Source organism: Dipodomys spectabilis, unplaced genomic scaffold (genome assembly GCF_019054845.1).
Source record: "Dipodomys spectabilis isolate Male_0828 unplaced genomic scaffold, ASM1905484v1 ptg000188l, whole genome shotgun sequence".
NCBI lineage: Eukaryota > Metazoa > Chordata > Mammalia > Rodentia > Heteromyidae > Dipodomys > Dipodomys spectabilis.
In genome coordinates, this window is record NW_024870865.1 from 71,021 (window position 1) to 93,456 (window position 22,436).

The 22,436-nt window shown below is 57.3% G+C and overlaps 2 protein-coding genes across 4 annotated transcripts; one reads left to right on the top strand and one right to left on the bottom strand.

Moving 5' to 3' along the window:
• The first annotated feature begins 253 nt into the window (after positions 1–253).
• Positions 254–7,838, top strand: Zbtb48 (zinc finger and BTB domain containing 48). Of its 3 annotated transcripts, XM_042695670.1 has the most exons (11): positions 254–337; positions 1,079–1,762; positions 2,532–2,773; positions 4,832–4,943; positions 5,586–5,678; positions 6,064–6,150; positions 6,258–6,412; positions 6,672–6,808; positions 6,881–7,045; positions 7,331–7,419; positions 7,494–7,838. In XM_042695670.1, exons 2-11 carry the CDS (start codon positions 1,082–1,084, stop codon positions 7,788–7,790), a joined length of 2,058 nt encoding a protein of 685 aa, XP_042551604.1. In that variant the 5' UTR covers positions 254–337; positions 1,079–1,081; the 3' UTR covers positions 7,791–7,838. The 3 variants fall into 3 exon arrangements, with proteins under 3 accessions (XP_042551604.1, XP_042551602.1, XP_042551603.1); XM_042695668.1 differs by having other exon boundaries at positions 6,672–7,045; XM_042695669.1 differs by having other exon boundaries at positions 311–370; positions 6,672–7,045.
• Positions 7,839–8,848: 1,010 nt separating this feature from the next.
• Positions 8,849–21,558, bottom strand: Klhl21 (kelch like family member 21). Its single transcript, XM_042695765.1, has 4 exons — positions 20,490–21,558; positions 17,230–17,635; positions 12,728–12,800; positions 8,849–10,889 (listed from the first exon to the last, which is right to left on the bottom strand). Exons 1-4 carry the CDS (start codon positions 21,508–21,510, stop codon positions 10,596–10,598), a joined length of 1,794 nt encoding a protein of 597 aa, XP_042551699.1. The 5' UTR covers positions 21,511–21,558; the 3' UTR covers positions 8,849–10,595.
• Between the last annotated feature and the right edge of the window lie 878 nt (positions 21,559–22,436).

The window sequence follows — 22,436 nt, forward strand, 5'->3', positions numbered from 1 at the left end:
GAGCCTGGGGGGGGGGGGGGGGAAATGTAGAGCCAGGGGGCGGAGCCTAGCGGCCGAGGCCAGGAGCCAGCTTGATGTTGCTAGGCAACTGCGGAAGTCGGGCCTGGCACCCGGGATCTGGGTCTGACCACGCCCCCTATGTATCCCATTGGTTGCTTTCTGGGATCCCGCCCCCTAAGGGCCGGAGTTAGAAGCCCTACAATGACGAAGGGTCCCGCCCAGGCCGGAGCGCCCTGACGTCACATCCGGCGGGGCGACGGCGGCGTCTCCTCACGGTGGGCCCGGCACGTCGGGCCGCGACAGTTGGTCTGTGGGCTGCGGAAGCGACCGAGCCCGGGTCAGTGCCCCCCGCCCGGGGAGGACGGGCCGGGTGAGGAGGGCGCGGGAGGGGGTCCGCGGGCCGCCGCCGGCCGTGTGGGACCTGTGGGGACGGCGTGGGCGCGGGTCACCTGTGCACGGCCCCGCCCAGCCCCTCACGGCCCGTCAGTTCGCGTCCATTCCCGCCTCCTGGCCCCCAACTTTTGTTAATCCTCGCCTCGACCCCTTTACGACCCTGGCCTGTCCCCCGCTTTGCTGCCCCTCGACCCAGCACCATCGCCTCTCCGGCCCTTGTGGTGCAGCCGCTGTCCCCGAGGCTGTCAGTCCGTCCCCGCCTTCTGTGTGCGCGCAGCCTCTGACCTTCACCCACTTAACCCGAGCCCCGATCGGCCGCGTCTGCGCGCGCGCGCACCGGTCCCGGGGCTTGAGCTCTGGGCCTGGGTGCTGTCCTTTAGCTGTCTCTCTCAAGGCTTGGATTCTACCACTAGAGCCACACCTCCACTTCTGACATTTGTGGTGGTTCATTGGAGATAAGAATGTTACAGGCTTTCCTGCTCCAGCTGGCTTCGAGCCCTGATCCTCAGATCTCAGCCTCCTGAGTAGCTAGGGTTACAAGTGTGAGCCATCCGTCCCTGCCCTGATAGTCCTCTTAAGCGATTGAGTGGGATCCAGCCCCACAGTCTTTCTCCTCAAGGCCTGGGCTTGCTTCTGCTTTCTCCTTTGGGCTAGCCAGGGTGTCACCTGCTTTCCTTTCTTCCAGACCATGGATGGCTCCTTTGTCCAGCACAGTGTAAGAGTTCTGCAAGAGCTCAATAAGCAGCGGGAGAAGGGCCAGTACTGTGATGCCACCTTGGATGTGGGGGGCCTGGTTTTCAAGGCACACTGGAGTGTCCTTGCCTGCTGCAGCCACTTCTTCCAGAGCCTCTATGGAGATGGCTCCAGGGGCAGCGTTGTCCTCCCTGCTGGCTTCTCAGAGATCTTTGGCCTCTTGCTGGACTTTTTCTACACTGGTCACCTTGCTCTCACCTCAGGGAACAGGGATCAAGTGCTCCTGGCAGCCAGGGAATTACGAGTACCTGAGGCTGTGGAGCTATGCAAGAACTTTCAGCCCCAAACCTCAATGGGACAGGCACCAAGTGGCCAGAGTGGACCAGGGACACCTGTCTCACAGGATGTGAAAGGCCACCTCAAGGAGCCATCAGACTTAGAAGACGATGAAGTTTCGAAGACTCTGGGCATGGTGCCCAGGGATCAGGAGCCCATGGACAGTCATAGCCCTCAGGGCCTCAGTCACCCTGCTCAGAGCAGCCCCTCCTTCCTCTGTGGGAAACTCAAGCAGGCTCTAAGGTCTTGTCCCTCAGAGGACAAGGACCCTGGGGACTGCAAAGTGTTCACGAGGCCCTTTGAGGCCGAAGATGTCCCGCTGCAGCGAGAGAGTAATGAGGTACTGTGCCAGGGGGCTGGAACTGGGGATGCACATGCAGGGGGCATGTTGGACGCTTTTTTTCTGGGTGTTGTGGCACGTGTCTGTAATTTCAGTTATTCAGGAGACAGATGGGGAGGATCCCAGAGGCTAGCTGAGGCAAAAGGTTAATGAGATCCTCATCTCAACAGAAAAGCTGTGCTTGATGGTGCCTATCTGTAATCCCAGCTACACAAGAGGAATAGGTAGGAAGATTGCAGTCTAAGGCTGGCCTTGGGCAAAAACATGACCCAATGTGAAAAAAAGAAAGGGCCGTGGGCATGGCTCGTGTGATAGAGGGCCTGACTAGCACATGTGAGGCTCTGAGCTCCCTATTATCACCAAAGGAAGAAAATGATGGTAATTTCTGGGGTGACCTGGACCCCAAAATAAAATGTATTATGCGGAACAGGCCTTCTCCACACATATGAAGCCAGTGGCCTCAGTCGACCTTTCTGTGGTTGGCTGCCTGGGTTGCCAGCTCCCCAGCGTGAATAACGGCAGCATGACAGGTGTTTGCCGAGAGTAGTGAAAGCTAAGCTAATCAGCTTTCTAGTTCCTCAAAAATAGGGCCAATTCCCCCTACCCCCCCCCCCCCGTCCCCACTCCCCACCGGATTCAGGATTCAGAGGCTGTGTGGCTTGGGACTGTATAGGGACCATCTGGGTTGGGGTTGGGGATGAACTAAAGCGGAGCCCCCACAGCACCTGCTCATTAACTCGGAGCCTCTCCTGCGCCTCTTCTGCTCTAGTGGGAAGTGGTGGTTCAAGTTGAGGACGACGGGGATGGCGATTACATTTCTGAACCTGAAACTGTGCTGTCCAGGAGGAAGTCAAAAGTAATGAGCAAGCCCTGTGCTGCCCAGCCAACCTTGGGTGCAAGTTCCCTAGCAGCTGAACCCACTGAGAGCAGAAAAGGCACAGCGGTGCCGGTTGAATGCCCCACATGCCATAAAAAGTTCCTCAGCAAATATTACCTAAAAGTCCACAACAGGTAAACGCTCTATTTTTTCTATTTTCTTTTCCCACTTACCATTCTTGTGTTGGAGGAGGGTGCCGTACTCCCCACTTTTGGGCTCTGTAGGGGCTGGGTGCTCTGTCTGTATCATCAGGGAGTGGGAGCCTCCCTTAGGGTCAGATCCTCCTTTCCCCTCCTACTGTGAGACTTTTGGTTGGAGGTGGGCCTACCAATAGATTCTATCCACTGTGGACTTTGACTGCCAGCTGTTCTGTCAAAGGGAGGAGTGAAGCCTGTAGCCCCTGACTTGAGCTGGGGCCTGATGTTAGGAATTTGTAAAGATGGGCTGTGGCCAAGATACTGATCTGGAGGGTTGGTAGTTCCTGTGTTTCTAGGGATGTTAGTTCAGGGTGTCAGTGGAGCATAAAAGACCATTTGGGGGGCTGGGAAGGTGGCTCAGTGGTAGAGCGCTTGCTTTGCATGCATGAGGCCCTGGGTTCGATTCCTCAGCACCACATAAGCAGAAAAAAAAGCCAGAAGTGCGCTGTGGCTCAAGTGGTAGAGTGCTAGCCTTGAGCTGAAGAGCTGAGGGACAGCGCCCAGGCCCAGAGTTAAAGCTCCACAACCGACCAAAACTAAATAAGTAAATAAAAAATAAATAACTGTTGCCTGCCAAGACAGTGAGAAAGCTAACTCTGCTGGTGGCACGTCTGTCATCCTAGCTATTCAGGAGGCTGAGATAGGAGATTGAAACAAAGCAGGGCAGAAATTAACCAGTAAAATGCTAGACACAGAGGTGTGATAAGAGATAGAGTGCCTCCCTTGAGCAAAAAGCTAAAACACACACACACACAAAACTAAATTTGAGCAAAGATGGAAGTCATCCATTTGAGAGTGCTTTCTGGGCAAGAACATGAGCCACAAAGGCCTTGGGTTAGGCGTGAGTCTGGTTGGGTGGAGAAAGGTGAGGAGCAAGGGCCTGGCCTGGCTGCGGGGGCTGATGGGGGATTCCAGAGCAAGGCCAGAAACATGAGGGGCTGGCCAGTCCGTCTGCTCATTGCCCTTTGAGCATTTTCTCCTAGAAGTGGGAAGCTATGGACAGTTGTGAGGTGATGAGGGAGGTAATGAGGGCTTCCGAACTTTGTCCAGTGTGGCTCACATGGTGCTGGGAGAGCGAGTGTACCTCTTACCACACGAGGAGCTGCTGCTACTGCACATCTGGTCACAATCAGCAAAAGTGGGCTTGAACTCAGGACCTGGGCACTGTCCCTTAGCTTTTTTTTTTTTTTGATTGTAGAGCTTAAACGCAGGGCCTGGGTACTGTGTTTGAGCCACAGTGCCACTTCTTCAATAAGAGTCTTATAGACTTTCCTGACAAGACTGGGTTGAACTGTGATCCTCGGATCTCAGCCTCCTGGGTAGCTAGGATTTACAGGCGTGAGCCACCAGCGCCCAGCTCCAGCTCCACATTTTTTAACTCATTAATTGGAGATAAAGAGTTGCATGGACTTTCCTGTCCAGACTGGCTTTGAACAACCATTTTCAGCCTCCTAAGTAGCTAGGATTACAGGTGTGAGCCACCTGCACCTGGCCTGAGAGGTAAAACCCAGACACACTGGGAAGATAGCTGCTTCTCCAGGTCAGCCCGTGATCGTTGCTACCTTGAAGGAGAAAGCTGGGCCTCCCCATGAGCCTCTGTGCCAGTTAGTTCCTAGGCACCACCTAGGAAGTCAGCTGAGGCGGGGCTGGCTGGTGGCTCCCAGCTGTCCGCTCTAGTGTGGCCTGTTGAAGGCTATGGCCACAGTGCCCTCTTTTGTTGAAGTCTCCAGGCTAGTGGGAGATTCCTTGATTCACTGCTGCACGCTTCTCCAGGCTTTAAGGAGCTGCTTGGGTCCTTCTTTCCTTCCTCCCTTGCTCCCTCCCTACCTCTCTCATTTGCTGCCTTTTTCAAAACCCCCCTTCCTTTCCTTCTCCTTCCCTCCCTTCCTTCTGAGCAGCACAGCGTGGGTCAGAGGTGGGGAGCAGCAGGACCTGGGAGGGAAGGAGGGAGGGAGTTGCTCTCAGCCCCCACACCCCTGTGGCTTCTCCTGACAGGAAACACACTGGGGAGAAGCCCTTCGAGTGTCCCAAATGTGGCAAGTGTTACTTTCGGAAGGAGAACCTCTTGGAGCATGAAGCCCGGAATTGCATGAACCGCTCGGAACAGGTACTTGGGAGCTACCCAGGTACTTGTGGGCCGACATAGTGTCACATCGTGTCACATGTGTCTTCATGCCATCTGGGAAGGGCCCCCAGGAGACCGTCTCTAATGGGGACTGCAAACTCAGCTACAGGGTCCTTGGGCATCATGGATGCCACACCCTGGTGCAGGTGGAGACCACAGTTCCACGGGCAGAAAGGGACAAGGCTTGGAGGAACACTGTAGGGGACATTGGGTTCCTGTGAGGCCTCAGCCCAGCTCCACCTTGGAGCCTGGGGGGTGGGGGCTTCGGTGGGGGCTAGCTGCAGGGAAGGGCCTTCTGGTCACCTGCACACCCCACTGCCGCCCTGTGTGGGTAGGGTCCGGATGAACCTCCCCCTTCTCTTCCCAGAGGCCCCTTGGTGGCATCTGGGACCCAGGACTGTGGACGAGTCCGACGGGCCTGGCTTCAGCCTGGCTGGGCCTGAGCAGGGTCCAGCAGGTGATAGTTGGCAGTGCTCAGTGCCGGGCAGGGCAGGCGGGTCACATGTCGCCCTCTCCCACCCTAGCGTCCCCCACCCCAGCAGCAAGTGGAAGCCCGGGCAGAGGCTGCCGCCGCAGGCACCGGCGCCCCCTGATGCCGGCCCTGCTTGCCCCTCACACCGCCAGGTCTTCACGTGCTCCGTGTGCCAGGAGACCTTCCGCCGGAGGACAGAGCTGCGCACGCACATGGTGTCGCACACAGGGGAGATGCCCTACAAGGTCAGGCTCAGCCGCTCCCAGGACTGTGGCTGGATGGGGGTGGGGCATCGTTGGCACCCGGTCCTTCCTGTGGAGTCCTTTGCCTCTCCTTAGATGGCTGTCAAGGGACCTGCTTGCCTTGTTAATCTAGTGACTCCATACTTGAGGGTAGGGCCACTAGCCACCGTCTCATGACCCTTTTGGAGCCCATCTCTTGCCATGGAGGGCAGGTCGGAGTTCTTCAGGACATGGCCTGGTCAGCTGCGCACTGCCTCCTCCCGAGCCAGCCTTCACGACAGACCAGGGACCCCTGTGCGCCTTGCTGGGCCCTGCGCTCATCATCCTGCGGGACAGCAGGGTTGTGTCAGTCCGGGCTGTTCTGGAGGGGACTGCGCCTGTTTTTCAGTGCTCCTCCTGCTCCCAGCAGTTCATGCAGAAGAAGGATTTGCAGAGCCATATGATCAAGCTGCACGGAGCCCCCAAGCCTCACGCGGTAAGCCCCCGGCAGGGCCAGGGCAGGAGGTGCGGCACTGAGGCTCCCGCGCAGCCCGGCCGTTCCCTTGTCCTTACTTCTAAGCCCCTGCCTGTCCTGTGCGACAGTGTTCCACCTGTGCCAAGTGCTTCCTGTCCCGCACGGAGCTGCAACTACACGAGGCCTTCAAGCACCGCGGGGAGAAACTGTTTGTGTGTGAGGAATGTGGGCACAGGGCCTCCAGCCGCAACGGGCTGCAGATGCACATCAAGGCCAAGCACAGGTCTGGGTTGTTGTCCCTTTGCCCTGCAGCTTTTCTGGGGTGAGGGGCACCTTCGGGGCCTTGCTAGGCGGGGGGAGGGGGATGGGGGGCTGAGGCTGAGGCCAGGCTCTGTGCCTGAGGGCCACTTCTCCCATTTCCCCAACTTCCTCCTGTGGCACCCTGCACCATGGACTCCCTTCCTGCCCAGCATGCCCCTATGGCAGCAGGAAGGGGGCTGCATCCTTCAGTGATGGCGTCTACTATGTCCCCTCCTCTCCAGGAATGAGAGGCCCTACGTGTGTGAGTTCTGCAGCCATGCCTTCACGCAGAAGGCCAATCTCAACATGCACCTGCGCACACACACGGGCGAGAAGCCCTTCCAGTGTCACCTCTGTGGCAAGACCTTCCGCACCCAAGGTGAGCTAGGCCGGTTCCCTTCCTTGTCCTGGGGACACGCTCAGTGGCTGAGCTCTGCCTTGTCCCCCACAGCCAGCCTGGACAAGCACAACCGAACCCACACAGGCGAGAGGCCCTTCAGCTGCGAGTTCTGCGAGCAGCGCTTCACGGAGAAGGGGCCTCTACTGCGGCATGTGGCCAGCCGCCACCAGGAGGGCCGGCCCCACTTCTGCCAGATCTGTGGCAAGACCTTTAAAGGTACCTGGGCAAGCGTAGGACGAGGGAGGGCCAGACTTCCACTTCCCACTGACCCTCCACTGAGTTGGAGGACTCCGCAGAGAGGGCAGGGGTGGAGGTTTGCACATGCTCCTTAGCAGAGCCTTCCTGCCAGCAAATGTCTGCCACCTCCCCTGCTAAGATGCGCGAGTGCATCTGCTGATGGCCCCCAGCTGCTGCATGGCAGCGGTCCTAGGGTGTTGCTGCAGAGCCATGTGCTCCTCCTCCTCCTCTAATGCTGGTGGCCACCGTGTCTCTATCCCCCAGCGGTAGAGCAGTTACGTGTGCACGTCCGACGACACAAGGGGGTGAGGAAGTTCGAGTGCACTGAGTGCGGCTACAAGTTCACTCGGCAGGTAGGACGGGCCCTGGAGGCCACCCCTGCCCCCTCCGTTCTGCCCCCCCAGACCTGAGCCCGCCCTCTCTCCAGGCCCACCTGCGGAGGCACATGGAGATCCACGACCGCGTGGAGAACTACAATCCCCGGCAGCGCAAGCTCCGCAACCTGGTCATTGAGGACGAGAAGGTGGTGGTGGTGGCCCTGCAGCCTCCCGCAGAGCTGGAGGTGGGCTCGGCCGAGGTCATCGTCGAGTCCTTGGCCCAGGGTGGCTTGGCCACCCAGCTCCCTGGCCAGAGACTGTGTGCAGAAGAGAGCTTTGCTGGCTCAGGTGTCCTAGAGCCCTCGCTCATCATCACAGCTGCTGGCCCCGAGGACTGTGACACATAACCCACCCTGCCCACTTGGCCCAGCCCCCAATACACATGTGGCTTTATACGCAGTTGTCCAGTGGTCTGTTTCTGGGGCTTGAACTCAGAGCCTGGGTCCTGTCATTCAGTTTTCTAGCTCAAGGTTAGCACTCTACCAGTTGAGTGACAGCTCCGTTCCAGCTTTTGTTAGTGGTGGTGGTTAGAGGTAAGAGTCTCATGACTTTACTGCCTGTGGTGGCTTTCAGATCTAGCCCCCTAAGTAGCTGGGATTACAGGTGTGAACCACTGGTCTCTAACTCCTGCTCTCCTTTTAGGATATTAGAAGCAGTAGTTGTTGGTGGAGGTGATGCCTGCTAGCAGGGTAGCATTCACTGGAGCCTTTAATCAGAATGGAATTGCTAGGTCCTACATGGTAGTCCTGCTGGCCAGTCAGGACTTGGGCCCAGTTCAAGTTCTGCATGGAACTACCTCTATCTGGAGGCACGTAGCAAGCTAGCCTGGCTGGCAGAATGCTCTCAGGCCCCATCCCTTAAGAAGGCCCTGATTTGGTTTGCAGGTTGCTGAGGTAAAGCACATGCAAGCTACTGAGATTGTAATTTCTTCCCACCTCCATTTATTAACAAGTTACCGCTTCACCTCCACCTTTAATGGAACTAGTAACATGTTCACAAAGATTAAATGAGAAAACTCATTTAACCTTTAAACTCATAAATAAACCATAAATTCATTTAAACTCAAACGCATTTTCCAGGGCTTTAGGGATCTGTCCTCAGGACTGCTCACCTGTGCCCGGTGAGCTGATCATTGGGTTACTTCATACCAGCTGGTTGGGCTTTCTCACAACATGGTGGCCGAGTTCTAACCGCAGGTTCTGACCTACTGCTCTGCACTGCACAGGGGAAGAAATGAGCTTCGAGACTGTTCCTCAGTTGTTTCTCAGTGTTTTTTCTGCTTCATACCCTGTGCTGAACTGAGATGGGAAAGGGCCTGAACCCCTCTCAGATTCTAGGTCTTCCTTCAACACTGGCCGCAGCCCAGATTCCTGAAGACGGCAGCAGGAGGGCACCGACGCCAATGTACAGGAAACATTTTTATTTCAAAAAGTATCGAAGGCATCCCAAAAACTTAAGACAGGACACTGGACAGGTAGGCCTACAGAACAGACTGCAGCAAATGCACAAACCTTCCCCTGCGGTGTGACTGACTGATGGGGAAAGGGGTGCCTTCGTTCTACGAGTCTGTGGGGTCATAAATATAGAAAACCTCATAGAAAGGCATTAAATACTTGTTTCTGAATTTTCATAATTTACCTCCCCAGATAAAAGTTCTCTGTACAGGTCATGTGTGAACCCCACCTCCAGCCCTGGCTCCAAGGTTGGTGCAGACACCAGTGAGTGGTAGTGACAGTGCAGCCCAGAATCTGGGCCAGAGACGAGGCTGAGGGACACCCAGCTGGGCCACAGGCTGGAGGGTGCTGTTGTGGGGGGTCCTGGTAGTAGACACATGGGCAGAGAAGGATGCAGACTCCAGCCTAGCCCTTCTGTACAGGCCCCAATGGGATGGGCTGTCACGATGGTGAAACCAGACTCTCAAGACTTCCCCATGTGTCTGACGCAACCTGGCCCAGTGCACACCTGCGCTTCTGAGCCGTTACAGGCTCATGGCCCAGCCCTGCAATGTGATGGGAGGCAAACCCACAGGGCATGGACACCCTCTGTGGCCTCAGCAGACCTCCACAAAGCTGGGTGGCAGCCACAGGCTGGGGGACAGAGGAACACACTGGGGGATCCACTGGGCCAGCTATCCAAAGACAGCGCTGCCCACTTCGTCTCACGTGGTGCCACCTGTGTGCATGGCACAGAACAGAGCACAGGCAGACCAGAGCTGCTCAGCAGCCCTGCGAGGTGCCCGAAATGGCCAAAAGGTCTTTAGGTGATAGTGCAGACTGTTCTGCTTCAAGCAAGAACTCGCCTGTACTGGTTAGAGCTCTGGCAATGGCACTGCAGAGATCTGAAAACAAGACCAAACCCTCCTGACCCTCCCTAGGCTTCCCACCTCCTCAAAACATCCAACTTCAAGCATCTGAAACTTGGAGCACACCGAGGTTACCCTCATCCAGGGCTTCCTTCGAAGAAGGCTCCTTTACTCCGAGACCAGTGCAGGTCTTACAGTTTCAACCCTGCACTTCACACACTGCGCATTGTTGGCTTCTCCACTGACCTGTGGATGGGGGTAGAGCCAGCATTTGCCATGTCTACGTTCTCCAGGACCAGAAAGAAAACTCAAAATTAAGCTCATACTCTACCTTCAGTCTCCCAGCCCTGTACACACCTCTAGGAAACCCAGCCTTGTAAGATCCTGGCAGTGGTTAAGATGCTAGGCAGGCAGACACTCCTCTGCCCGGGAAGCTGGCCTCAGGAACATGCAGCACTGGATGTGGAGGATGGGGCTTCTCTCAGCACTGATCCGCCTGACTCACTCTCACAGGTGGGAGCATGCAGGCTCAGGTGGTGGCAGTGCGACATACGCTGCCTGAAGAGCTGGTGTCACAGGTGGGAGCTGACCTCTGGGAGCCAGAGCCACATGGCCCTGGGGAAGCAGCTCTTCCTTGACCAAGGGAGAGGCCTTCACAAACGGCTTTGGCTCCAGCTGTGATGCAGGCGTGGATGGCACAGAAATCTTGCAGATGGATGCTGGGGCTTACACAGCACCCCGGAGCCTGTGTTGCACCTGGTCATCTCAGCAGTATGGGGCACAAAGGACGGGGCCCTTGCCCCATGGGCTGGGTCCCTTACATCAAGGCCCTCCCTTGGCCAGGCTGGGGCTAGTGCAGCTGGTCAGGGTTGTGCAGAGGCTGGTGTCGGCCTGCGTCCATGTCCTGGCTGCCCCCATCCAGCTCGAAGCCACGCCCACCCACAGGCGTCTGTGGCATGAACTGGCGGAAGATGCTGACGCTGCCGTGCCAGAAGGTGGGCTCCGGCAGCCGCCCCACCACACTCCAGGCCCGGGCCTCTGGGTCGTAGGCCTCTACCACGTCCGAGAGTTCAAAAGTGTTGTCGTATCCCCCAGAAACGTAGAGTTTCCCTCCCAGGACGGCCAGGCTGCCCCCGACGTGCACCTGTGGGCAAGAGGGAGGCCAGTCTGGATCAGCAGCTGGGGCCAGCACCACTCCCCACCACCCCATTCTTCTCTCCTAAGGTGTAGGGAGGCTGAGCCCTCTTCAGGGGTGGCCTGCTCACTTCCTAGACATACCAACCTCCAAGGAAATGTGACCAGGACAGGCCGATGCACTTCTTGCACACAACTAGGTAGAAGGGCTCTGGGGGGGTGAGAGGGGTCACGGGCCTGCCTGGGCCCAGCAAGGGGTCCTTCCCACAGTAGAAGCTGTACCCAGTGCTCCTATAAGCCCCACCCTGCAGGGACTGTCCATCTCACTGAGGCTCCTACGGGACGTGGTGCTGGCCCTGGGGCCCCTTGCACTGTCCAGCAGGCAGTCAGCGCACACATACTCCACCGAGCTCCCCGCAGGACAGTGGAGCAGTGTGGGCGCCCAATAAAGATACTTATTTTATGCTGGTCCTAGGGCTTGAACTCAGGACCCAGGCTCTGCCCTGAGCACTTTTTGCTCTAGGCTAGCACTCTACCAAGCCACAGTACCACTTCTGGCTTTTTCTGAGATTAACTGGAGATAAGAGTTTCACAGGGAAGTGGCACTGTGGCTCAAGTGGTAGAGTGCTCGCCTTGAGCTGAAGAACTAAGGGAGAGCATCCAATGCCCCATGACCAACAAAACAAACAAGAGTTTCATGGACTTTCCAGCCTGGGCTGGCTTTGAACCTTGTTTTTTTTTTTGGTCCGGTTGTGGGTCCTGAACGTGGCCTGAGCACTGTCCCTCAGCTCTTCAGCTCAAGGCTAGTGCCCTACCACTTGAGCCACAGCGTCACTTCCGGTTTTTTTCTTTTTGCTTATGTGGTGCTGAGGAATGGAACCCAGGGCCTCAGGCATGCAAGGCAAGCGCTCTACCACTGAGCCAACTTCCCAGCTTGGCTTTGAATCTTGATCCTCAGATCTCAGCCTCCTGAGTAGCTGGGATTATATGAGCCCTCAGGCTAGGAGTTCCTATCAGATATAGTTGAGGTCACTCAGTCCCTATAGATTTCCTGTCCAAGCTCATCACCTCCAGCCACACTAAGCTGCTGATGGCACACAAACATGCAGGGCACACCTGCTATAAGGACTTTGCACTTGCTGTCCCTCTGAAACACCTCCAGGTAACTGTCTTTCTGTTTGCCCACTCCAGGGCTTGAATCAAGGAGCATGCGCTTGCTTGGCTTGCTTGTTCACTTCTGGCACTCTACCATTTGAGCTATGCCTCCAGTTAGAGACTTTTTTGCACAGGCTAGCTTTGAGCCACGATTCTCAGATCTTAGCCTTCTGAGCAGCAAGATTTCAGGCCCCTGGCACCTGGCTGTAATTATGTCTTGCTCTTCTCCCCTCCTTTTGCCCTGTGGTACATAGTTGGTGCTCAATAAATAAAGAACAAATGTAGGGCTGGGAAGGTGGCTCAGTGGTAGAGCGCTTGACTCGCATGCATGAGGCCCTGGGTTTGACTCCTCAGCACCACAGAAGCCCAAAAAGCTGGAAGTGGCACTGTGGCTCAAGTGGTAGAGAGCTAGCCTTGAACTGAAGAGCTGAGGGACAGCGCCCAGACCCAGAGTTCAAGCCCCATGACCTACAAAAAAGAAAAAAAAAAAAAAAAGAACAAATGTATGTAAGCCTGAGGTCTTACTGAGCACTGGGTTTCACTCAGTCTCCCTAGCACAAGCTGGAGAGGGCTCACGGCCCGCCCCTCCCCCCACAGCCTCTCCCCAGCCCTCATCATGTGGACAATCTGACACTCTGGTTGTGAAACTAGGAGCAACCTGTGCTTACTACATGGGTCCAGCTGTCAATTTACCTGATTCATAGACGGGATCTTGTCCCATTCGTTCTTTGTGGGGTTATACACATCCACCTCGGCAGAATCGTCCCTGAGGAAGGAAGGAGGAGGAGGACATTCTGGTGAGAGTGAGTAATTACCTTGGTATGAGGAGAGTCTACAATCTTGTGGTAACCTGCAGATTTTTTTTTTTTTGTCAGATGTGGGGCTTGGGGCTGGGATAGTGGCTCAGTGGTAGAGCGCTTGCCTTGCATGCATGAGGCCCCGGTTCGATTCCTCAGCACCACATAAGCAAAAAGAAAAAAGTTGGAAGTGGCGCTGTGGCTCAAGTGGTAGAGCGCTCGCCTTGAGCTGAAGAGCTGAGGGACAGCGCCCAGGCCCAGAGTTCAGGCCCCAGGACCGGACCAAAAACAAATAGATGTGGGGCTTGAACTCTGGTCCTGGGCGCTGTCCCTCAGCTCTTCAGCTCAAGGCGAGTGCTCTACCACTTGAGCTACAGCTCCATTTCCAGTTTTCTAGTGGTTTATTGGAGATAGGAGTCTCACAGTCTTTCCTGCCCGGGCTGGCTTCAAACTGCCATCCTCAGATCTCAGCCTTCTGAGTAGTTAGGATTACAGGTATGAGCCATCAGCACCCAGCCTGGAGATTTTTTTGGTCAGTCATGGGGCTTGAACTCTGGGCACTGTTCCTCAGCTTTTCAGCTCAAGGTTAGCACTCTACCACTTTGAGCCATAGCACCACTTCCAGTTTTCTGGTGGTTAATTGGAGATAAAAGAGTTCCTGCCTTGACTGGCTTTGAACCTCGTTCGATCCTCAGATCGCAGCTTCCTGAGTAGTTAGGATTTCAGGCATGAGCCACTGGTGCCTGGCTGAGATTTATTTTTGCTTTTGAAAACAAGGTCTTATTTAGCCCAGGCTGGCCTGGAACTTGTGTGATCCCTCTGCTTCAGCCTCTTTAATCCAAGAAACTACAGCTATGTGCCAACAACCCTGGCTGCATAGAGCTTTTTGATATCATGTGGCAGCTCCCCTGCTATATGGAACCCCTTGGGGCTTAGGGGCAATTTCAGCCTTGAGGGTCACAGCCTTGGGTGCTTATAGCCCCTTGGTGAATCCCACTACCTGGTACAAGGGCATGATTGTTTCTTCTGGTCTGAGAGGTACTGCATGCCTTTCCACCCTGGGTTTTTCCTCCTCTGCATTTCAACTGTAAGCCACTCTATTATGAAAGGCTTTGTGGCTGGCCAGGCCAAGCCTCCCGCCCTCTTGGTCATGGACCACTCCTAGCCACCTCTCTTTAAGTCACTATGTGAGCCCGGTGCCAACTGCTCATGCCTGTAATGCCTGTAATCCTAGCTACTCAGGAAGCTGAGTAGGGTCATGGGTCAAAGCCAGCCTGGGCAGGAAAGTCCAGGACTCTTATCCTCAACCACCAGAAAACCAGACGTAGAACAGCTGAGGCTCGAAGTGGTAGAGTGCTAGCTTTGAGAAAAAGAGCTCAGGTACAGCACCCAAGGCTTGAGTTCAAGTCCCACAACCAACAACAAAAAAAAAGTCACTGTGTATCTTAACCTTGCCCTGTTCACTTCTGGGTCCTCAGAAACCAGCAATGTAAATGTAACAAGAGAAATGAAGAGAGAAGAAAAGCTGCCTATCCTGGTGTTACCAGGGGGACACCTTGCCCACCCCCAGTGTCACAGTGATCAAGATCAGGGCCAGCAAGAGGACCCGACAGCAAATACCTGAGGCTCTGCGGACCACAAGGTGTCCAAACCAGAACTGAGGCACCGTCATGCAAAACCAGTCACAGCTAGCTCCTAAGCAAGAGGACAGGCTGTGTTGCAGATGCATAGGTGCTTGGGTGTCATAATTTGTGATGTATTGCTCTGGTCTCTAATCCCTCCCTGTGAGCCCTTATGGCAGTCATTAAACATGGGGACCTGTAGCCTGTTCACATCACTCATGCCCTTTCTCATCAAGAGCAAGAGCCTCAGCAGGAAGGGGCAGGGTAGCTGCATCCCATCCAGGGGCCACCTTTTCTCAGGACCAAGATGGAACCCAGGGCAACAGTCTCTTATTGATGACAGTTGAGGGGCTGTGGCACTGGCTGCCTCTCCAGGGGACAAGTCCCTAAGAAGAACTGTCCAGACAGGTGTCATTCCAGGCAGGTGACATGGCGCATGAAGAGTCTATGAACAGGATGTGGCTTCAAGGCAGAGTGCTTGCTGAGCATGCATGAAGCCCTGGGTTCCATTCCTCAGCAACACAGATACAGAAAAAGCCAGAAGTGGCGCTGTGGCTAGAGTGTTAGCCTTGAGCTAAAGAAGCTCAGGGACAGTGCCCATGCCGAGTTCAAGCCCCAGGACTGGCAAAAAAAAAAAAAAGACTCCATGAACAGACAGGGTCTTAGGTCTTTCCCGGACTCTGTGCCATTTCCTGTCAGATGATCCCTCCTTCCTTTTCCACAGATTCCTGAGGATTGGGAGGGGCTGAAGCTGCCTCCTCCCATCTCTCTAGGTAACCAAAGCAAACAGCCCGCAGGGAGGTGCCCAGTGCTTCCACCAGAGGCTTAGCAATTATAGGAAGAGGGACAGGAGGTTCCGGGAGCAGAGCAGCCCTTGGACACATTTTGCTCCGGGACCACAGGTCAAGAAGGACGTTCTCAAGGTACTGGGCCTGCAGCCACTGCTGAGGGGCTAAAGTTGTATTTATAGTCACCCCACCTCCTCCTTGAAGACACCTGGGGGAGGGGTGCTGGGGAGAGCCAGCCAGGTGGTTTTATAACTCACCACAGCTGGCTGAGGCTCCAGGCTTTCACTTTCAGCCACTTGTGTGACCCCTCTGATCCTTTCCCTGCCCACCTTGAGGAGGAACTGCCTGTTTTGGGGGGTTTGGAAAGGTCAGTGCTGCTCAGGCAAGCAAGACAGTTTGTGGGGCCCACACCAAAAGGAGGTAGAAGAAGCTGTGACTGACTTTGTGTACTCGTACTGAGGCTTGAACCCAAGATAGGCACTCACTAGCCCTTTGCTTTTTCACTCTACCTCTTGAGCCATAGCTGCACTTCAAGTTTTTGGTGGTTAATTGGAAATGAAGAGTCTCATCACTGACTTTCCTGCTTAGACTGGCTTTGAGTGGCCATCCTCAGATTTCAGCCTCCTGAGTAGCTAGGATTACAGGCCTCTGGCTCTGTGTGTGTGTGTGTGTGTTTGAACTCAAGGCCTGGGCACTGTCCCTGAGCTGTGTGTGTTGTGGAGCTTGAACTCAAGGCCTGGGCACTGTCCCTGAGCTCAAAGTTAGTGCTTGAGCACTCTGAACCACAGCTCCATTTCCAGTTTCTGGTGGTTAATTGAAGAGACTCTCAGATTTTTCTGCCTGGGCTGACTTTGAACCATGATCCTCAGACTTCAGCCTTCTGAATAGCTAAGTTTACAGGCATGAGCCACTGGCACCTGGCATCAGGGTTTTTTTTGCTTGTCCTGGGGCTTGAACTCAGAGCCTGGGCACTGTCCCTGAGCTTCTTTAGCTCAAGGCTAGTACTCTACCACTTGAGCCACAATGCCACTTCCAGCTTTTTCTTTGTATGTAAAGCTGAGGAATGGAATCCAGGGCTTCATGCATGCTCGGCAAGCGCTCTACCACTAAGCCACATTCCCAGCCCACTCCACTCCTTTTTTAATTTTTATTAATGATATTCTGGGGCTTCAGCTCAGGGCCTGGTTGCTCAGAGCTAGCCTTCTACCACTTGATCCACAGTGGAACTTAATGCTCACCCCTTCCTTCCTTGGCCCCATAGTTTCAGCCAGGCATAGGCTGGGGAGGGAAATAGCAGACACAAGAACATGGGCATCAGGCCCTGAGTTCAAGTCCCAGGACTGGCAAAAAAAAAAAAAAGAACATGGGCATGCCGGGCACTGGTGACTCACACCTGTAATCCTAGCTACTCAGGAGGCTGAGATCTGAGGATCACGGTTCAAAGCCAGCCTGGGGGCAGGAAAAGTCCATGAAACTCTTATCTCCAATAAACCACCAGAAAACTGGAAGTGGTGCTGTAGCTCAAGTGGTAGAGTGCTAGCCTTGAGCTGAAGAGCTGAGGAACAGCGCTCAGGCCCAGAGTTCAAGCCCCACGACTGACAACAACAAGAACAGAACATGGGCATTTCCAGAGGAGCTGTGGGCACTCTCCTGCGTGTCCACTCACTCGCCAGTAAGGAGATGCTGTGACCAGACAGGGCTTCAGGCCCAGTGGAGGAGATGCCTGCACCTGCTGGGCCTGAAGAGAGGCCTCTTCTGACAGCCTACCAGTGACTGTGGGGTGGCTTGATGAAGAAAACCTGGAGGGCTGCAGAAGCTGGTCTGAGAAAAGGAGTGGAACAATTCCCTGGAGTCAAGAGATCCAGCTTCTCTGACCCTGTTTCCTACCTGTGAAATGGGAAGACGGAGGCTGGCAGCCTCGACTCAGGGCCTGCTAAGCAAAGCTGCAGATGCAGCACATGGGCACATACGGGCACATGGATACTCACCTGACGAAGTACATAAGTCCGTTCAGAGTCACAGTCTTGGGTGCAAAGGACCAGGGTGGGAGCTGGCCACAGTCCACCAGCGACCACAGGTCAGTGTCTGGGTGGTAGCACTGCATCACCATGGTCTCCTTGCCGGCCAGTGAGCCGATGGCATAGAGCCGGCCGCGGCAGGCGGTGGTGGAGCAGTTGTCCATGGGGTAGGTCATGGGCTGCAGAGCCTCCCAGGCGTCAGCGGTATGGTCGTAGCGCTCTGTGCTATCGGCAGCCACCACGTATAGCAGCCCGTCCAGCACGGAGGAGCTGTGGTATTCCCGGGCCTTCAGCATGGGCGCGACCTCTGTCCACTCGTTCACACTGGAGTTGTACCTCCACACGCAGTCATAGAGCCGGGAGCCATCGGACCCACCTGCCAGGACAAACAGCAGGCAGATGGGTCAGCCTGCTGGGGTGAGTCACCCAGCTGCGCCTCCCTGAACATCTGTGAGGGCCTCTGGCTGGAGAGGAACTGTCCTCAGCAGGTGTCACCCAACACCTGCCCTAGTTCCCAAGGCCCAGGCCAGAAAACCCATCTTGAGACTGAGGCAATGTGTATGTCAACCACTGCTGGGGCAGGACCACCACCAACTCTGCTGCTATCAAACCAAGGCCCTGGGGCACAAGTCTGAACTAACACAGTCTCAGGAACCCCGAATACTGTCAAACACCTGGACAGTACCACAGCATTCCATCTCGGGGTCAGTTCTCCTGGGCAGTGGTGAAGAACTGGACTTGTCTATCAAATTCTAAGCTTCTTGTGTACTTGCTACCAAGACTATACCAGGACAAGATGAGAGGAATCCAGGCTGTGAGGTACTTAGCAGGAGTTGTTTTAAGGAGGCAGGGGGAAGATAGAGTAAAGGGGTGAAGTTGATCAGGTAGCATACAAGCAGAGAGGCCTAACAGAAAAATCACGTTACCAGGCACCTCTTTGGTTCTAGTTTTGATTCTGGCAGGTTCAAGGGGTATGTTTCTTTTTTCTTTTCATTTTTTGTGTGCTGGTACTAGGCTTGAAATCAAGGTATCTTGCTTTTAGCTTTTTTGCTCAAGGCTAGCAGTCTGTCACTTGAGGCATACCTCCACTTCTGGCTTCTTGCTGATTACTTGGAGAAAAAAAGTTTCTGGGATTTTCTGCTGGCTTGAAACTTTGATCCTCAGATCTTGGCTTCGGGATTACAGCAATGAGCCATGAGGTTTCATTCAAAAAACACTAAGCTGTTCTTATGCTGTACTCTTCCACATTTTGGGGGGAGTTCTGGGATATGAACTCAGAGACTTTGCTCTACTGCTTGAGCCCGCTCCACTCCCCAACCATTGCTTTAGTTTATTTTTTAGGTAGGGTCTCAAGGTTTTTTTTGTTGTTGTTGGTCGTGGGGCTTGAACTCTGGGCCTGGGCGCTGTCCCTCAGCTCTTCAGCTCAAGGCCAGCGCTCTACCACTTGAGCTACACCACCACTTCCGGTTTTCTGGTGGTTTATTGGAGATAGGAGTCTCACGGTCTCTCCTGCCCGGGCTGGCTTTGAACCGCGATTCTCAGATCTCAGCCTCCTGAGTAGCTAGGATTACAGGCGTGAGCCACCAGCGCCCGGCAGGTCTCAAGGTTTTGACCAGGAAAAGCCTAAGATTAAAACCCTGCTGGGGATCACAATATCCTTCTATCTCTTGTTCCCACAAAACTGAGATTAAAGGCCAGTGCCACAAACCTGCCTGAACTCTCAGTGCCAATAAAAGGGAAGGAAAAACAATGCTGTTTTCATCATAAATAAAATTAAACCAGATCCACTAAGGACAGGAGACCGACCTCGGCCTCCAACATGAAAGAACTCCGGGAATCCTGGCGGCCTTCCCCCTGGTGTCTTTCCCTGGCACCATGGGGCTGAGCAGACATTCTGTCTGTTTCACAGCCCTGAGCTGAGCTTTGGGAGGAGAAGACAAAGAGCTTACAGAACAGATCTGGTCCCATTCCTTCCCTGGGGAGCGGCTGCAGAGGCGGCTCAATGGGGCTTCCTGGGCCCCAGGAAATTCCCTACCCGCAGCTGAATGGAATGACATGGCCACCTGCCTAAAACTCAAAGGATTAGCTGCTCAGCTGTGACATTTGTGACAGGGCGCTGGGAAGGCCAGGCAGGACTGGCCAGTTCTGGGAGGGAGTTCTCAGCTCAGAACCACCAGCCAGGCCTCAGAAGAGAGGGAGCCTCAGAAGAGAGGGAGCGGGAGAGAGGGATGGAAGCTGAGGGCTGAAAGGAGGGCTGCAGGTGGGGGGTGGTGGAGGCTGTCCTTGGCAGGCAGGGGGGGCCCTCTTCATCAGCTGGCTGGGGAACTGACCCAGGGGGCTTTCTGTGACCCAGGCCCAGCTGGCTGTAGTGCCTTTTTGTCTGACGGGGCCGGCGCCAGCCCCAGTCGGTTCTTCCCTTATATAGCAGTCAGAGCACGCCCCTGCCGGCCCCACCCGGGCTGCAGCCTCCCTCGGGCAGGAACAGGGTTCCATCCACGGTGAAAACTGTGGGAGAAGCCCGGCTCCGGGGCAGGCCGGCCCGCCCACCATGACTCGGCAGGGTTTTGGGGTTTGGGCCAAGTAACTGGAAGAAAATCTCTTTAACATGTGACCATGTTTACAGTCGCGGCCTCAGCCTAACCACCACGTGACCCACGGCGCCCAGCCCGGCCCAGGTGCCACCCTCAAGGAACCTTGTCACACCGGTGACACTCAGCCCACTGAGTCAGCCCCGCGATCCCCTGGCTCGGCGGGGCGGGGCGGGGCGGGGGGGGGGGGGGAGGCCGCCTCACCCGGCGTCGGTCGGCCTCTGACTTGCCCCCGCGTGGCTCGGGGAGAGAAAGAAAGCTCCCATTGTGCGTGCGGGTGACCGCCCCGACCGCGAGGCTCCGCAGGGGCCGGGCGCTGGCGCGGGCGCGCGGACCCACAAGCAGCCACTTGTCCCCGCGCGCACAAGGGGCCCTTCTTGTGGGCGGAAAGTGACCGCAGGCGGGAGAGAGCTCGGGAGGGTGACCCTGTCCACAAAACAGAAAAGGGCGCTGGTCACCTGACACGGGACGGCGCCGCCGCCGCACGCCGCCTTTAGAGCAGGAAACCTTGATTTTCTCCAAAAAGAAAAAAAAAAAAAACACAGTAACCGCAGGAACCCGGCGCGGCCCTCGGATTCCGTGGGTGTCGCCTGCGGAGCCCGAGTGAGCGCCCGGGAGAGCCGGGGACCCCGCCGCACCCACCTGTCACGTAGATGTCGTTGCCCAGCGCCACGATGCTGTAGCCCCCGCCCAGGTGTTCGGGGAACTCGGCCAGGTAGCGCCACTGGCCCGTCTGCGGGTTGTAGCAGTCGACGGTGACCAGCTCGTCGCAGTTCTGGTCGCAGCCGCCGACCAGGACGAGGATCTCGGCGAGGCCGGTGGAGGGGCGCGGGCGCATGCGGGGGCAGGGCCCGCGGTCGTGGCGGTCGAAGCGCGCGGCCTGGAAGTCGCGGGCCTCGCGCAGCAGGCGCAGGCAGGGCGGGCAGCGCGCCACCAGCGGCTCGGCCTCGACGTGCGCCAGCAGGTAGAAGCGGCGCACGAAGGGCAGGCGCACGGCCTCCAGCAGCTGCGGCCAGTGCGCGGCGCGGCGCGGCGGGTCGGCGCGCACCCAGCGCAGCGCCAGCTGGTAGGCCGCCTCCTCCTTGGGCACGCACAGCCCGTCGTCGCGCAGGTAGCGCAGCAGGCGCGCCAGCGGCAGCCGCTCCAGCTGCTCGGCGCCCAGCTCGCCCACGTGGCGCAGGATGAAGCGCTGCGCGGCGCTGGCCAGCCCCGCGCAGCTGAAGGCCTCGGCGAAGTCCTGCATGTCCAGGCAGTTGGCCAGGTCGAGCTGCTGCTGCAGGAAGGCGCCGCACGCCTCCTTCACGGCCGGGAACTGCAGCAGGTCGGCGGCGCGCAGCAGCGGCTCGGCGTTGTCGCCGCTCACCGCCACGCGGCCGGTGTAGCTGAAGTCCAGCAGCAGCTGCAGCATGTCGGGCGGCACGCCGTGCAGGCGCACCCGCTCCGCGCGGCTCTCGCGCAGCTGCCCGGCGAACATGGCGCGGAAGTAGGGGCTGGCGGCCGCCAGTACGGCGCGGTGGGCCGGGAAGTCGCGCCCGCCCGCCGCCTCCAGGGTCACGTCCAGGAACTTGCGCTCGGCGCGGAGCTGGCTCAGGCCGCGCAGCAGGCTCAGGGCGTGCGCGGGGTCCGAAAACGGAAGCACGGCCAGGGGCGCCGGCCGCTCCATGGCGCTGCCGGGGGAGACGCGGCGGCGCGCCGGGCTCCGCCGCTATAAATACGGCCTGGCGCCGCGGCCCGGGGGGCGGGGCCGGGGCGGCGACGCCCACTTAACCCCTGCGGGCCCGGCCGGCCGCCTGGCGGAGCTCCGCGCGCCCGCCCCCCCTGGGCCTCCCGACTGAGTCACTGCCGCCCGCGCCCGCTCCCTCCCCGCCCTTCTGGGGCTTCCTGCCGCTTCCGTCGTGACGCCGAGCCGGGCACGGCGGGTGACGAGCCGTGGGTCCCGCGCGCCGGGATCCGGGGCCTCCGGGATCTGCCCCGCCACCCACCCCGCCCGGCTGCGGAGCCGAATCCGGTGCCAGCCTCTCGCGCCGGTCGCCCGCCCCCACCCCGGGCGCCCCCCGCGAGCCCCGGGCGTCCCGGGGCCCTGGCTTTTCCATGGAGTTTCACTACGTCCCCAGGGGGGTTGCCTAACCCCGTCGAGGGCAGGTTTAGGCCGAGCGGCGGGGCGGGGCCGAGTCCCGAGCGTCCCGCAGACGTTTTTCCGGGGCGCGTGTGTGGGTAGACGGGTCCGGGTGTGGGGCGCGCTCCGCGGCCCGCCCCACAGCACGCGGGAGCTTTCTGAGTCACCGGCCGCCCGGGCCGGGCTCCTCGGGCTGCAAAGACGGGTCAAGGTCAGCGGGGGGCCGGGCCGCCGAGGCCCCGCCGTCCGGGCGGCGAGGGGCGTCTCCGTGTTTTAGTTCCCTTGGTCGCTTTGAAAAACTACGGGGAGGTCGCTCTCCGGAGAAACCCGACTGCACTCCAAGAAAACCTGGGGGGTTTCCGCCTGCCCCCCCCCCGCCGCGGGGCCGCGCTCCCGCGGAGGGCGCCCACCCACGGTGGCCGGGCCCCGGAGCCGCCCAGCGCTGCTGGTGGGGCGCAGGCTCGGCTCGGGAG